The following is a 13,038-nucleotide window of genomic DNA, read 5'->3' on the forward strand; positions in this document are numbered from 1 at the left end:
GGACCCTGGGAGAAATGCAAGTAGCAATTGGAAGCCCTTAGCCTTTCCTTTAGTGGCGGATAGACATCCTTAGCCCATTCCTAAAAGCAATCGGGTCGAGGAAGTTCGTGATCATAGCAGTAGATCATTTTAGCAAGTGGGCTGAGGCTACGATAGTACAGTCCATCACCACCCAACAAGCGATCTCCTTCGTCAACAAAAATATCTTCACTCGATTTGAAATCCCAAAGATAGTGATCACCGATAACGAAACTCAGTTTGCAAGCTCCAGGTTTAAAGACTTCTATAAGAAATAGGAGATTGACTTGAGATTCAGCTCAGCCTATCACCCCTAGAGCAACGAAATGACCGAGGTAACAAATAGGACCATCCTACAAGGGCTAAGGAAAAGGCTTGACCAAGCCAAGGGCAACTGGCCCGAAGAGTTACCTCACATACTATGGGCATACAGGACAACTCCCAGGACAACCATAGAAGAAATGCCATTTTCTCTTGTATATGGGGCCAATGCACTCATACCCATGGAAATCCAAGTAAGCAGCTTCAAGACACGACACCTTGAGATTTCAGAAAATCTAAAAGAAAAGCAATTCAATTTAGATTAAGCTGAATTTCTACAAGAAAAGGCCACAATCAGAATGGCAGTTTACAGAAACAAAATGTTCAGGATGTTCAAAAGTAAGGTCAGGTCGCATGCTTCTAATATAGGGGATCTAGTCCTTAAAAGAACAGATGTTACGAGTGGTAGCGCCAGGTCTGGTAAGTTGGGCGAGAACTGAAAAGGACCATTTAGAGTCTCAAAGGTAATTTGCTCAGGGTTTTATAAGCTGGCCAAGCTAGATGGTCGAGTCATTCCCCATTCCTGAAATATCTATAATCTAATCTCTCTTCTTCACAAACAACACAGGAGCTCCCTAAGGTGAAACTCTAGGTCTTATAAAATAACAACTCTTACAATTGTACTTTTAGCTCCTTTAGTTCTATTGGAGCCATTCTGTATGGTGCTATAGAGATAGGAGCTATACCTGAGTTCAAATCAATTGAGAACTCAATCTATCTATCTAAAGGCAACCTAGGAAGCTCTTTTAGGAAAAACATCAGAAAACTCACATACTTAGGTCCCTTTAAGCTACTGTTGATCACATGAACTAGGTATGCTTGACAACCCTTCCCAAGCATTTTCCTAATAGTCATGGCATAAATTATATAAAAAGAAAGAAAACTTCTTTCTCCATGAAAGATGAACTTATATCCTCTAGGACAATCAAACATCACCAAATTCTCAAAGCAATCTATTATGGCATGATGGCAGGATAGCCAATCCATACCTAGGATAACATCAAGATCTTAAAGGTCTAAAGGAATCAAATCCACTAACAACTCATGATCACCCAACTTAACAATACAGTTCTTGTACACGTGCTCACATACAATAGAATTTCCAATTAGAGTACCCATAACTAGTCCACAATCTAAGAATTTTAACTCTCTATCAGCATGCACAGAGAATGATTGAGATATGAAAATATGTGTAGAACCAAGGTTTATAAGAATGTGTGCATCCCTATCAAAGATAGTCAATGCACCAGTTACCACTTTTGGAGATGCTCGTGCCTCATGTTGTGTCTTAGCAAAAACTATAGCCTGAGTGCAGGGTCTACCGGGTTGTGTTGTATGCCTAGACTGAGAAGATGAAGTTGCTCCACTAGCTTTTTTGACACTAGGTCTAGCTTGAAGTATAACTCCACCTTGTGATAGTGCCATACCATGTTGTGGATTCTAAAGCGCCACTGATCCATGCCTAAAACCACTATCTCTAGCCACAAATAAAGGACAATCTCTCTTGATATGTCCCATGACACCACACTCAAAACATCCTTTGTCAAACTTCCTACACATCGCATCATGGTACTTACCACATGTAGCACACTGTGAAAAATGTCTCTTGTTCTGCTCAAACCCAAAATTATAACCCTGTCCTTGTCTCTGCCTGTGTGTCCCAAAGGAATTACCTGTTGACTGTGCTATAGAGTCTTGACTAGCTTGGGGTCGAGTAGAGGGCTGCTCTAAACTCATGTATGAACTTTTTTCGTTGCCACTATAATCAACTTTAAACAGTGATGAACTGCCCCTTCTCTTAGTTAATCTCTCTCTGAATCCTTATGAAGAACTTTGCTTATGCTTTTGACTTATCTTCTACTCATAGTCTTTCTCTTCTTGCTTGACTTTCTCAACATTCAAAGTTGCTTCAATTATCTCTATGAAATTATTGCCTCTGAACCAGGTCATAGATGACGTAATGCTAACATGCAAGCTCTGCCTGAATCTATCACACTTAGCTTCTTTAGAAGGTAGGATGTCTGAAACAAAGCAGCAAAGCCTTCAAACTTGTTGATATATTCCCTCATTGAAAGACTTCCCTAAAATAACTTGAAAAAGGCATCTTGCTTCCCCTTCTTGTAGCTCTTTGATAAATACTTTTAGCAAAATTCATGCACAAACTGATGCAAAGTCACACCAACTCCATACCTACAACGTATCCCATCAAACCAGCTATTAGCTCTGCCTGAAGTAATCTATGTACATTATCCATCTTGTCAACATTAGTTAATTTCATCAATTTGAACATTTTAATCACTCTCTTCAAACATTTATTTGCAATATCAGCATCTAAAGAGCCTTTAAAATCATATGCTCCCAATCGTTTGGCATGATCCACTATCTCTCATGGGTCCCTAGGCTTAATGGTAATAGCTGTTGAGACTACTTGTACCGCAAAAGCACCAAGATCTGTATTTAACTAAAAAGAAACTATCGGTGCTGTAGGTGGAACAAGAGGTGCAGTTGTAGGTGCAACTGTGGGTGCTAGAGCAGGTGGTGGTAGTGCAATTGGATATGTCCCTGATATATTACCATGAGAAGCAGAATCTTCATGCTCATCCCCGTTCTCAGGTAAAACATTATTTGCCACTCTTTTAGAAGGTAGATGTGCAAATGCATAATCCCTATGAGGTCGCCAATATCAACTAGTCTAACTCTACGAACACGATGATCACGGTTGGCACCACAGCCTCTACCACCTACTTTTAGCGGTATGTCCTACAAATAAAGATGAGAAAAGATATATCAAGATATGATAAAAGACACTAACATGAGAAAGGTCTACATAAGCTATAATTCTTTACTCTTATACCATTAAATGTCACACCCGATCCTTCGCCGTAGAGATAAATATGACAGGACAAATTGACAAAGTTTTTCCTGAAAATATGCTAATTAACATGATAACCTGTTGAATTTTAGAAAATATAGATATATTAGGAAAATGGCTCCATATCAAACATTCATAATTTTTCATAAATACATTTCTATCCTCTCTATGAGGATAAAAAATAATATGTATTTATTGCTCCAAAATTAATACTAGTAGCCTAGGAAAATATAGATGTATATACATTCATCCCAAAATAATTAAAGTTTACAAAATCAATTATAGTTTGCTCAACCTCCACTAGACTATACAGCTCGTAAAGTAGATGTAAGGACAAAATAAAAAATAAGACTGCTAGACTGGATCACCAAAAAGAATATGAAATATTAAAATATAAAGAATTAGTATGACTATTCAGTAAGTGAATAAATAAATAATAAATGGGGAATAAACAAGGTTTCAATACTTAATAGTACCACACAATATGCTAAAATAAGTCAGCTGGATAAATATAATAATTTTAAATAGCATTATCAAGCTGGAATAAAATTTGTCAAAAATATTTATCTAACAAAATAAAAATTCATAAAGGATCCAATAACTTATAACATGCCTCTTATAGATAATATTGGCATCTCAAGTATAATAAATAAAAAAAATACTGATAATCTGGGAGCAATGCTGGCATCTTAGACTCTATGGTGACAATATTGGTTAAAAAGCAAATAAAATTATGCTGATCATATGCATGCGTAGAGCTACCCCAAAGGGCGACCACCCAATATACGCTCCAAAGGCTATATGTATATCAAGCGACATCCCAAAGACAGTATAAATATAAGTTGAATTGAGAATGATCTAATTGATGTATATACAAAATGTAATCGACTATTTATTCAGCTGTAATATAAATTTCTTTTCATTTATTTGAAGAGCATAAATTTACCATTATCCATCCCATTTTTCTGCAATAAAATATCACATATACATTTATAAATACCAGAGTTATATATTTATCCATTCACCTGTACTGAAGGCAGAATAAAGCCTAGGTAGTTGGAGCACCCTTAGAATCTAGAGTAAGAGTTGGATCCTCTCCAAGAATTATAGAAAGTATCATGCATCAAGAATAGAAATTTAAATCCTAAAATGCAAATGTAAAATCTGAAATGCATGATTAATGTCCGAAAATTCTAATAAAAATTCGGTAGCATTCCAATTTTTCAAAAGTTCAACTAACTCAATGACACTCAATAATCATCACAAATAATTTAAAATGCCCATTTGGATCTTCAACTACATATTTATAAAAATTTCACCATTCTCCACTTATCTTTACTCTTTCATTCTAACTATATATTTAATTTCCTTCAATACACCTACTTAACTTCTTTCTAACATTAAATTCCAACTTTTCCAATATTAATATACAACTTAATAATTATCATAGATTTAAAATTACTCGGTATATATTTTTAGTTCTAACAATATAATAACTATTTAAGAAAATAAACCTCAAATCCTTAATACATGGTGAAATCTTCATTTTAATATCTTCCTCTTACAATAATTAGGAACTTATTATAACAAAAATAACTCATAGAACAAAACCCCTAAGCAAAAAATAGTCAACTCATAAATCAATATTTAACTCCCCAAAATCTCAAATCATAAAAATCACCATGTAATATACTAGGGAAATATATAATACGTAAGAAATTTACAAGGAAAATAAGATAAATTTACTTATTAAATTTTGATACCTAAGAGAGAGAAAAATGGATCTTAGGTTAGAATTTTTTATTGAGAAACTAAAATAAAAATTGATTTGAGGCTTTGATTTAGATTGACAGATTAAAATAAAAGAGAGGAGTTAAAAGATTAAGAAAAGAAATTTAATTTTTTTTTTTTATAATTAGCAAAGCAAACGGGGAGGGAGGAGGAGCTCTTACTCTAGTTTCGAGACTCTCCCGAAACTAGGGCAAGAGAAGAGGATTCTAAATTATCTTTCCTTATTTTTTTTATTTGTGAGACCCATATTTTATTTTATTTTATTTTATTTATAAAAGGGTTTTAAAAATAAAAATGTAATATTACAATTAACATATAAAATATATTTAAAATTAAGCACTTTCACAATCGATATATAAATCTTTTCCTAATATTTGAAATATTTTCAATGGTTTCAAATTCATTTTTCTTGAAAATGTTATGATTTGCTTATTCTGAAGAATCCATTTTCTTTTAACGATATTTATTTATATACAAGATTTTCATAAAAATAAAAATTATCTGATAATGATAGAATTATTTATTCTTAAAATAAAATTGATTTGATCTAATCTAAAAATTATAATTGATAAATTTTATTATATTTTACAATTAGTTTTAAATTAAAAATGTTAAATAATAGTAGATTTATTTATGATTTTTGATTAATTAAAATAAAGTAATTTATAATAAATGTAAATATGAGTAATTTAGATAATCTTGTTATTTGTTACTACTATGATATTATATAAGAACGAAAAAATAATAAAAAATAATATGAATTTATTATAGATAATATTTAAATTAAATTAATTTGTAATTAAAATTTTTTATTTTATTTCTAAATGTAATATATTATAAAATTTTATTTTTAAATATAATATATTATAAAGTTTTACTTCTTATTAGTACAGTGAAGTACTTTACTTTTTATTAATATTATTATAAATATTTTTATATTTTTTTTCCAAAATCCACTTAATTAAAAGTAATAGCAGGGTCTTTACTTTTTATTAATATTATTATAAATATTTTTATATTTTTTTTCCAAAATCCACTTAATTAAAAGTAATAGCAGGGGAAAACAGAGCTGTGTTGTGATTGGCCAGAATTGCAAGAAAGAGAATGTAAGGTGGTGGGTGTCTATAGTAGCCACTCCGATGCTTAAGTCAGTAAATTTGAAGAAAAACGCGAGAGTAATGAATTATTTAGAATTTGAGTAGTATTAGAGAATAGCGTACTTTTGCCTCTATGATCTTTCTCCTTTTATATCATAAAAAAATGGAGATAAATATAACATTTTTTGATAATCCGACGGTGATATGGCTGGCTGCTTAATAAGGGATATTGCCAGCTAATAGGTCAGTGATCTTGTGATTTCAGACGTAAAGGGGGATACGCTAGGTTATGCCTGATAACGGTAACTTTGTACCGAGACTCGACCTATCTAGGGGAGGGCGAGTCTTGGTGATGAACATGATGTTATGGCATCCGAGTCTTCTATTCCCCAAGTGGGACCGTGTTATCCACTAATCAGATCCTTGCCATGTGACTTGTCTTGTAGTGATAGCTCATAGTTTACTTTGGCGGACTCTTGTGCAGCATCAGAAATCCCCCCGCTAGTCTTCGATTCTTCAAATTCAAAAGTGACGGTTTATCTTTTTGGTCTAGGATACATGACACGATTTGGTTGGTCTTTACTATTTACATTGTTTTGCCTGCCTTTGACCATAAGGATTGCCTTATTTCTTTAGTTGTATTTAAGGCTTTGTCTGGCTATGCCACTGTATAAGAATCTTTTTTTCTCTACTTTTTCTTACAATTGTCGTATATGGAAGAAATGAATAGGGATACATTCTTTTCTTTCCTGAGGATAACCAGATTCATGTGGAGGATACCATCATGGTTTACAAGGGGGAGATGAGGACAGGCTCTCATGAAGGTGCAAGTATACTGCTCAGCTCTATTTATTTGCTGAGGACTGCAACCAGCCTGACTATGATGGTTTTCAGTGCCACGACCCCTGGGAGGGGGTTGGATCGTACAAGATTGATTTTAAGGGTTTGGTCAGGAAGGCAGTTGGAGAAACGATCCTCTTCATAAGGTCTTACTTGGATAGATGACATCTTCCCGGAGGGTGAGGTCAAGCAAGACGATGAGGCTAAAGAGAACCCCAACGATTGAGTTTCTGCTAATGACGTAATAGATGTTTAAAAAATTTTGATATAGTAGAGACTTGTGAGGAGTAAACTGAAGTCCTCCTTCTTCCCCTGTGATCTTTTGTAATGAAAATTCATATTTTACATATCTATTTCTTGGGTGTATGTTCCGTATTTGTTCCATGCTAACAACGACTTATACTTGGTGACCCCCATTTATTTGTCAAAAAAAGGGGCTAATGTAGGTTCATTTTGGCAGGGCCTAACACTTGTTTGGCAGTTTATAAAATAATTTGGAGAATTTTTGCAAAACAGGATCAATACCTGGATATGTGGCCTAACAGACTCCTACCTACCAGTCATGAAATTCTTTAGAGAAATTTTGCAATATGGGACTTACACCCGATCGGGCATCTTGAGACTTTGTCATAAGACTCGCCCCATCAATGTTGATCCTTGATTGACACCTTCGTCATTGGGAGATTGGCACCCATAGGTTTGCCTATCGGTTGCTTATCTGATAGCCTTGTGTAAAATGTTTTGTTTTGCGAGACTAACACCTAGATTGTGGCCTGACGGAATCCTCCTTATAGCGCTGCTTAGTGAGACCAACGTCCGAATTGTGCTCTGGCAGAGTCCGCCTTATCACCTGACTGGCGGAACCTGCCTTGTGGTTTTGATTAGTGGGACTAACACACAGATTATGGTCTAGTGAAACCTGCTTTGTGACCTGGCCTGGCGGAACCTCCCTTGTGGCCTTGATTAGTGGGACTGATACCTAGATTGTAGTCTGGCAGAATCCGCCTTGTGACCTGACTTGGCAGAACCCGCATTGTGGTCTTGATCAGTGGGACTAACACCCAAATTGTGGTTTGGCAAAACCCGCCTTGTGACCTGGCCTGATAGAACCCACCTTGTGGCCTTGATTAGTGGGACTGACACCCAGATTGTGGACTGACGAAACTTGCCTTGTGACCTGGCCTAGCGAAACCAGCCTTGTGGCCTTTCTTCTCTCTTTAATCTCTTTGAGGAAGGCAATATCATTGTTCCTTATCACTAAAGAATATAACATATGAAAAACACCTCATTAACTTTGTTATTGATAAAATTTTCTAGGTTCTTTGAGGTTATGCATTGATTACAGACAAATAAATTGAGTCATAGTGAGGAACAAGTATCCTATGCCCCACATTAATGATCTCTTTGATCAGTTTCAAGGTGCTAAGGTGTTCTCTAAGATTGATTTGCGATCTGGGTATCATCAGTTGAAGATCAAGGAGTTCGATATACCTAAGACAATGTTTAGAATTCGTTATGGGCATTTTGAGGTTCTTGTTATGCCTTTCGGGTTAACCAATACACCTGTTGCTTTTATGGATATCATGAATAAGGTGTTCAAACCCTTCTTGGATAGTTTTGTTATTATGTTTATCAAGAATATTTTGGTGTATTCTCCTAGCAAGGTAGATCATGAGAAGCATTTGTAGATCGTATTGCAAGGGAGCAACTGTATGCTAAGTTGAGTAAATGTGAGGTTTGGCTTGATAGGGTGGTCTTACTAAGACATGTTATCTGAACAGATGGAGTATTTATTGATCCTAAGAAGATTGAGGTAGTAGTCAATTAGGATTCTCCAACTAATTCTACATAGATTAGGTTTCTTGGGCTTAGCAGGATACTATAGCTGCTTTGTCCAAGATTTCTCCATTATTGCAGCATATTGACTAAAATACTTAGGAAGAACGCAAAGTTTGAATCAGATGAATGCCAAAAGATTTTTAAGAAGTTTAAGGCTTGTCTCACCTCAGCTCCAGTCCTTACCCTACCTTCAGGTGTAGGCGGATTTATTATGTATAGTGATGCTTCTCGTAAGAGTTTAGGCTGTGTGTTAATGCAAGATAGGGAGGTGATAGCTTATGTTTCTAGATAGCTTAGACCACATGAATTAAATTACCCTACCCATGATTTGGAGTTACCTGCAGTGGAGTTTGCTTTAAAGTCATGCAAGCATTACCTTTATGGTGAGACTTGTACGATTTTTACATACCATAAGGTTTGAAATATCTTCTCGCACAGAAAGAGTTGAATATGAGGCAAAGCTCATGAGGAGAGGAATCTAAAGAAATAAATGTTGCTTGAAATGGTGGTCGGGAGAGGGAGAAATCGAAGAGAGAGAGAGATATGATAATGAGAAGAAGAAAAAGAAAATGGAGGAAAAGGACAACGCGCAGAGGAAAAAAAAGAGTGGGGCCAGTTTGATTTAAACAGTTTGATTCAATCGATTCGATTTAATAGGTCTAATTCTATGGATTCATTTCATTCGGTCCAATCCATTTTTCTTTCAAACTAACATTCTATTTCTGGTCTTTTAGCTCTATCCTAGTATCATAAATAAGTTTAGAAAAAAATCCGTAAAAATTCGTGGAAGTCCGAAAAAATTTTTAGAACTTTAAAATAATTTAAAAATTTAAAATTTTTACAAATAACAAAATAAAATAAGTAAAGAAAATTCAAGTTGTTACATTCTTTCCCCCTTAAAAAAATCATCCTCGAATTTAAAAGAGGATAGTTACAGTAAGGCCGGGTGCAAAGCATGCTAAAGGTCACATGTGAAATAAATGAGAATACTTATTTTGCATCTCACTCTCTTACTCCCAAGTACACTCTTCTATAGACTGGTTCCTCCATAAAATCTTGACCATAGGTATCTGTTTTGACCGAAGTTGATGTATCTAATGATCCATTATAGCTACAGGCTGCTCCTCATAAAATAGGTTCTCATTAATTTCTACTGGCTCTAGTTGTAATATTTGTGATGGATCAGATATGTACTTCCTCAACATCGAAATGTGAAACACCAGATATGAGAACTCTGATGGTAGCTCTAATCGATAAGCAACTACCCCAATTTTGCCTTTGATTTCCAAAGGACCCACATATTGAGGTACCGACTTACCTTTCTTTTTGAGCCTCATTACACCCTTCATAGTAGAGACCTTCAAAAATACATAATCTCTCACTATGAACTTCACATCTTCCCTTTTAGGGTCTGCATAACTCTTCTATTAATTAAAAGCTTTTTTTAAGCGTTTCCAAATCAATGGTACTTTTTCTGTTATATACTGAACCAAATCAATATCATGGACTTTAGCTTCACCCACCTATATCTAACACAAGGGGATCTGTATTTTCTTCCATAAAGAGCCTCATAAGGTGTCATACCAATTCTAAAATGATAGTTATTACTGTAAGCAAACTCCACAAATGGTAATTGATCATCCCATTGGCCACCAAAATCCATGGCATACATACGAAATATATCTTTTAATTTTTGTATCGTCCTCCCAGATTATCCTTCAGTCTGTGGTGGAAGGCTGTACTAAGATTTAAGAAGGTGTCGAATGCCTCTGTAACTTCTTCCAAAATCGAGAATATTAAACTAATATTTATATTTAATATTAAATGTAAATATTAAATTTTATTAAAATAATAAAATTATTATTAATAATATATAGTTTGAATTAAATTCTAAAGGTGGTGGGAATTCTCATTTGTAGAAAATAAAAGAACTATATTGAAAATAAAATAAAATAATATAAGTTTATAATAATTAATATAAATATTAAATGTAATGTTGAAAAAGGAAGTGGACAATATTTTGAGAGAACTAAAAATAAAAATAAAAAGATGCACAAAAATTACAAAAAAATGAAATATTGTTCTATTTTTAGTTATTCAATGATGATAGCCTTATGTGTGTCATTGCATACTGGCTTATAGCTTCTGCACCCATAAAAAGAGGAAGATGACGTTATGTTATTTACATAGAGATCTATTCTCTCACGCATACTCTCTTTCTGTTTCTCTCTCTCTCTGTTTCTCTCTTTGTCGATGGACGAGTCCAACAATACCAACAATAATATTAAGGGCAGTGGTGTTTCTACAGGTGGGCTGCTTGTTGAGACAACCAGAGCAGATAAAGCAGTGTGGCTCATGAAATGCCCTGCATTAGTCTCTCACTCTCTAAACAACCCATCTTCTGATGATCTCTCTCGCCCTATTGCCAAAGTCATTCTCTCCATCGACCCTCTTAACTCCAGCGATGATAACTCTTCTCGTCAGGTTCATATTGATAGCAAATTTTATTTTTGCTTTTCTTTCTATTTTTTTTGGTTGCTTTATCCTATAAGTATATGAATACATTGAAAGTGCGGGTGTTAAGATCCCTGTTTATGCCATGCATGTCTTGTTTCACTGGTTCTGATAGCTCAATAATAAATGCAATGATTGTCTATTTTGATCCTATGATTCTTGGAGATTTTGGGTTCTTTATTTGTTTTTTCCCCCTTTCTCTTTTGATTATATGATTTTTGTTCTTGGTTTGTATATATTTTCATTTACAAATTATAATGAATAATTGTTTTTATATTGCAATTTGTCATCTAAAATGCTTAGAAAGAATTAAATCAATGTGCTCCCTTTATTATTTTGGAACATCTATTATATTGTTCTTAGCCATCTTACAAGTCATAAGAATGATTTTCAGTTCACCATGGAATTGGCTGATAATGAATCTGGAAACACACCCAAGTCTTACTCTATGGATATGTCTGAAGATTTCATTCCCATGTCTGTATTTTCTGAGTCATCTCAAGGTAATCATCATGCATATATCTTTATGGCACATTGCTTGATTTTCAATTTTAATGAATAAAGTAAGTAAATTCCTTCTCCTTACAGGAAAGATTTCTGTGGAAGGAAAAATATTATTTAAATTTGACATGAGACCACATAATGAAAACCTTGAGAATTATGCAAAAATCTGTCGTGAAAGGACAAAGAAATATATGACGAAAGGGAGACAAATACAGGTAGTCTTTTCACTAAGCATCATTATTTTTCTACATTGTATGTATAATCTCTTATGCCTTGGCTTAATTCTGATTTCAGGTCATTGACAATGATAATGGGAGTCATATGAGGCCTATGCCACTAATGATTACCTCTGGATCCAGCGTATTTATGGCTATTTTCTTCTTTGCAGTGGCATTTACACTATCAGAATACAATTGCAATATTGGTGATGAAATCTTTTACTATGAGATGTTTTATTTGTTTGCAATAGGAAAAGAAGAAACCACCTCCTAAGGCAACAGACACAAAAAGAACAAGAAGAGACCGTGGAGAGATGGAAGATATCATGTTTAAGCTGTTTGAAAGGCAATCAAATTGGACATTAAGACAATTGATCCAAGAGACAGACCAACCTGAAGTATGTAATATTAACTCATTGGTTCATTTATAATGTTTTTATTTTCTTCTTTTTATAGTGATTGATTACTTTTAATGTACTAACATAGAAAATTAACTCATTACTTACTGTCTCTATTTTCTCTTGATCTTGTTTTATATAGCAATTTCTGAAAGATATCCTTAAAGAACTTTGTGTCTACAACAACAAGGGAACCAATCAAGGATCATACCAATTGAAGCCAGAATACAAGAGGACATGTGAGGAATCAGGTCCTAAATGATTTTTTCTTTTGAAATCAAATGTAGAAATCTTATTAATCCAATATGGAAGACCTTAAAAGCAACAATTAGATTTTTTTTTCTTTTTATTTATTCTTTAACTTTCTAACCTTAAATTCTCATAGCATAGCTCCTAGCTAGTGCTGATTCTGTATGCTTTTTGTGGATTTAAACTATATAATGAAGTTGAAGCGTATTGCTTTCATTCACCAATAAATATCTTGAGACAACAATGATTCTTTACAAAACTAAAGAAAAAAAAGGGAAAATGTAAGAAGGAAAACAAAACGAATGCAGCAAAAAAGAGAAGAAAGAAAGAGCAAGCAATGAGAGAAACAACAATGGAAAATATTTAAGACATCAACA

The 13,038-nt window shown here is 34.1% G+C and overlaps 2 protein-coding genes across 2 annotated transcripts; one reads left to right on the forward strand and one right to left on the reverse strand.

Annotated features, from left to right (window-relative positions):
* Window positions 1–9,872: 9,872 nt before the first annotated feature.
* On the reverse strand, window positions 9,873–10,441 carry LOC122723270. The gene is made up of 2 exons (XM_043955049.1): window positions 10,313–10,441; window positions 9,873–10,202 (listed from the first exon to the last, which is right to left on the reverse strand). The coding sequence occupies exons 1-2, from the start codon at window positions 10,439–10,441 to the stop codon at window positions 9,873–9,875; spliced, it is 459 nt and encodes a 152-aa protein (XP_043810984.1).
* A 581-nt stretch (window positions 10,442–11,022) lies between these two features.
* Window positions 11,023–12,758, forward strand: LOC110611512 (general transcription factor IIF subunit 2). The gene is made up of 6 exons (XM_043954566.1): window positions 11,023–11,262; window positions 11,687–11,795; window positions 11,881–12,011; window positions 12,091–12,156; window positions 12,266–12,412; window positions 12,555–12,758. The coding sequence occupies exons 1-6, from the start codon at window positions 11,032–11,034 to the stop codon at window positions 12,672–12,674; spliced, it is 804 nt and encodes a 267-aa protein (XP_043810501.1). The 5' UTR covers window positions 11,023–11,031; the 3' UTR covers window positions 12,675–12,758.
* Window positions 12,759–13,038: the final 280 nt, after the last annotated feature.

Source organism: Manihot esculenta, chromosome 3, assembly GCF_001659605.2.
Source record: "Manihot esculenta cultivar AM560-2 chromosome 3, M.esculenta_v8, whole genome shotgun sequence".
In the NCBI taxonomy this organism is placed as follows: domain Eukaryota; kingdom Viridiplantae; phylum Streptophyta; class Magnoliopsida; order Malpighiales; family Euphorbiaceae; genus Manihot; species Manihot esculenta.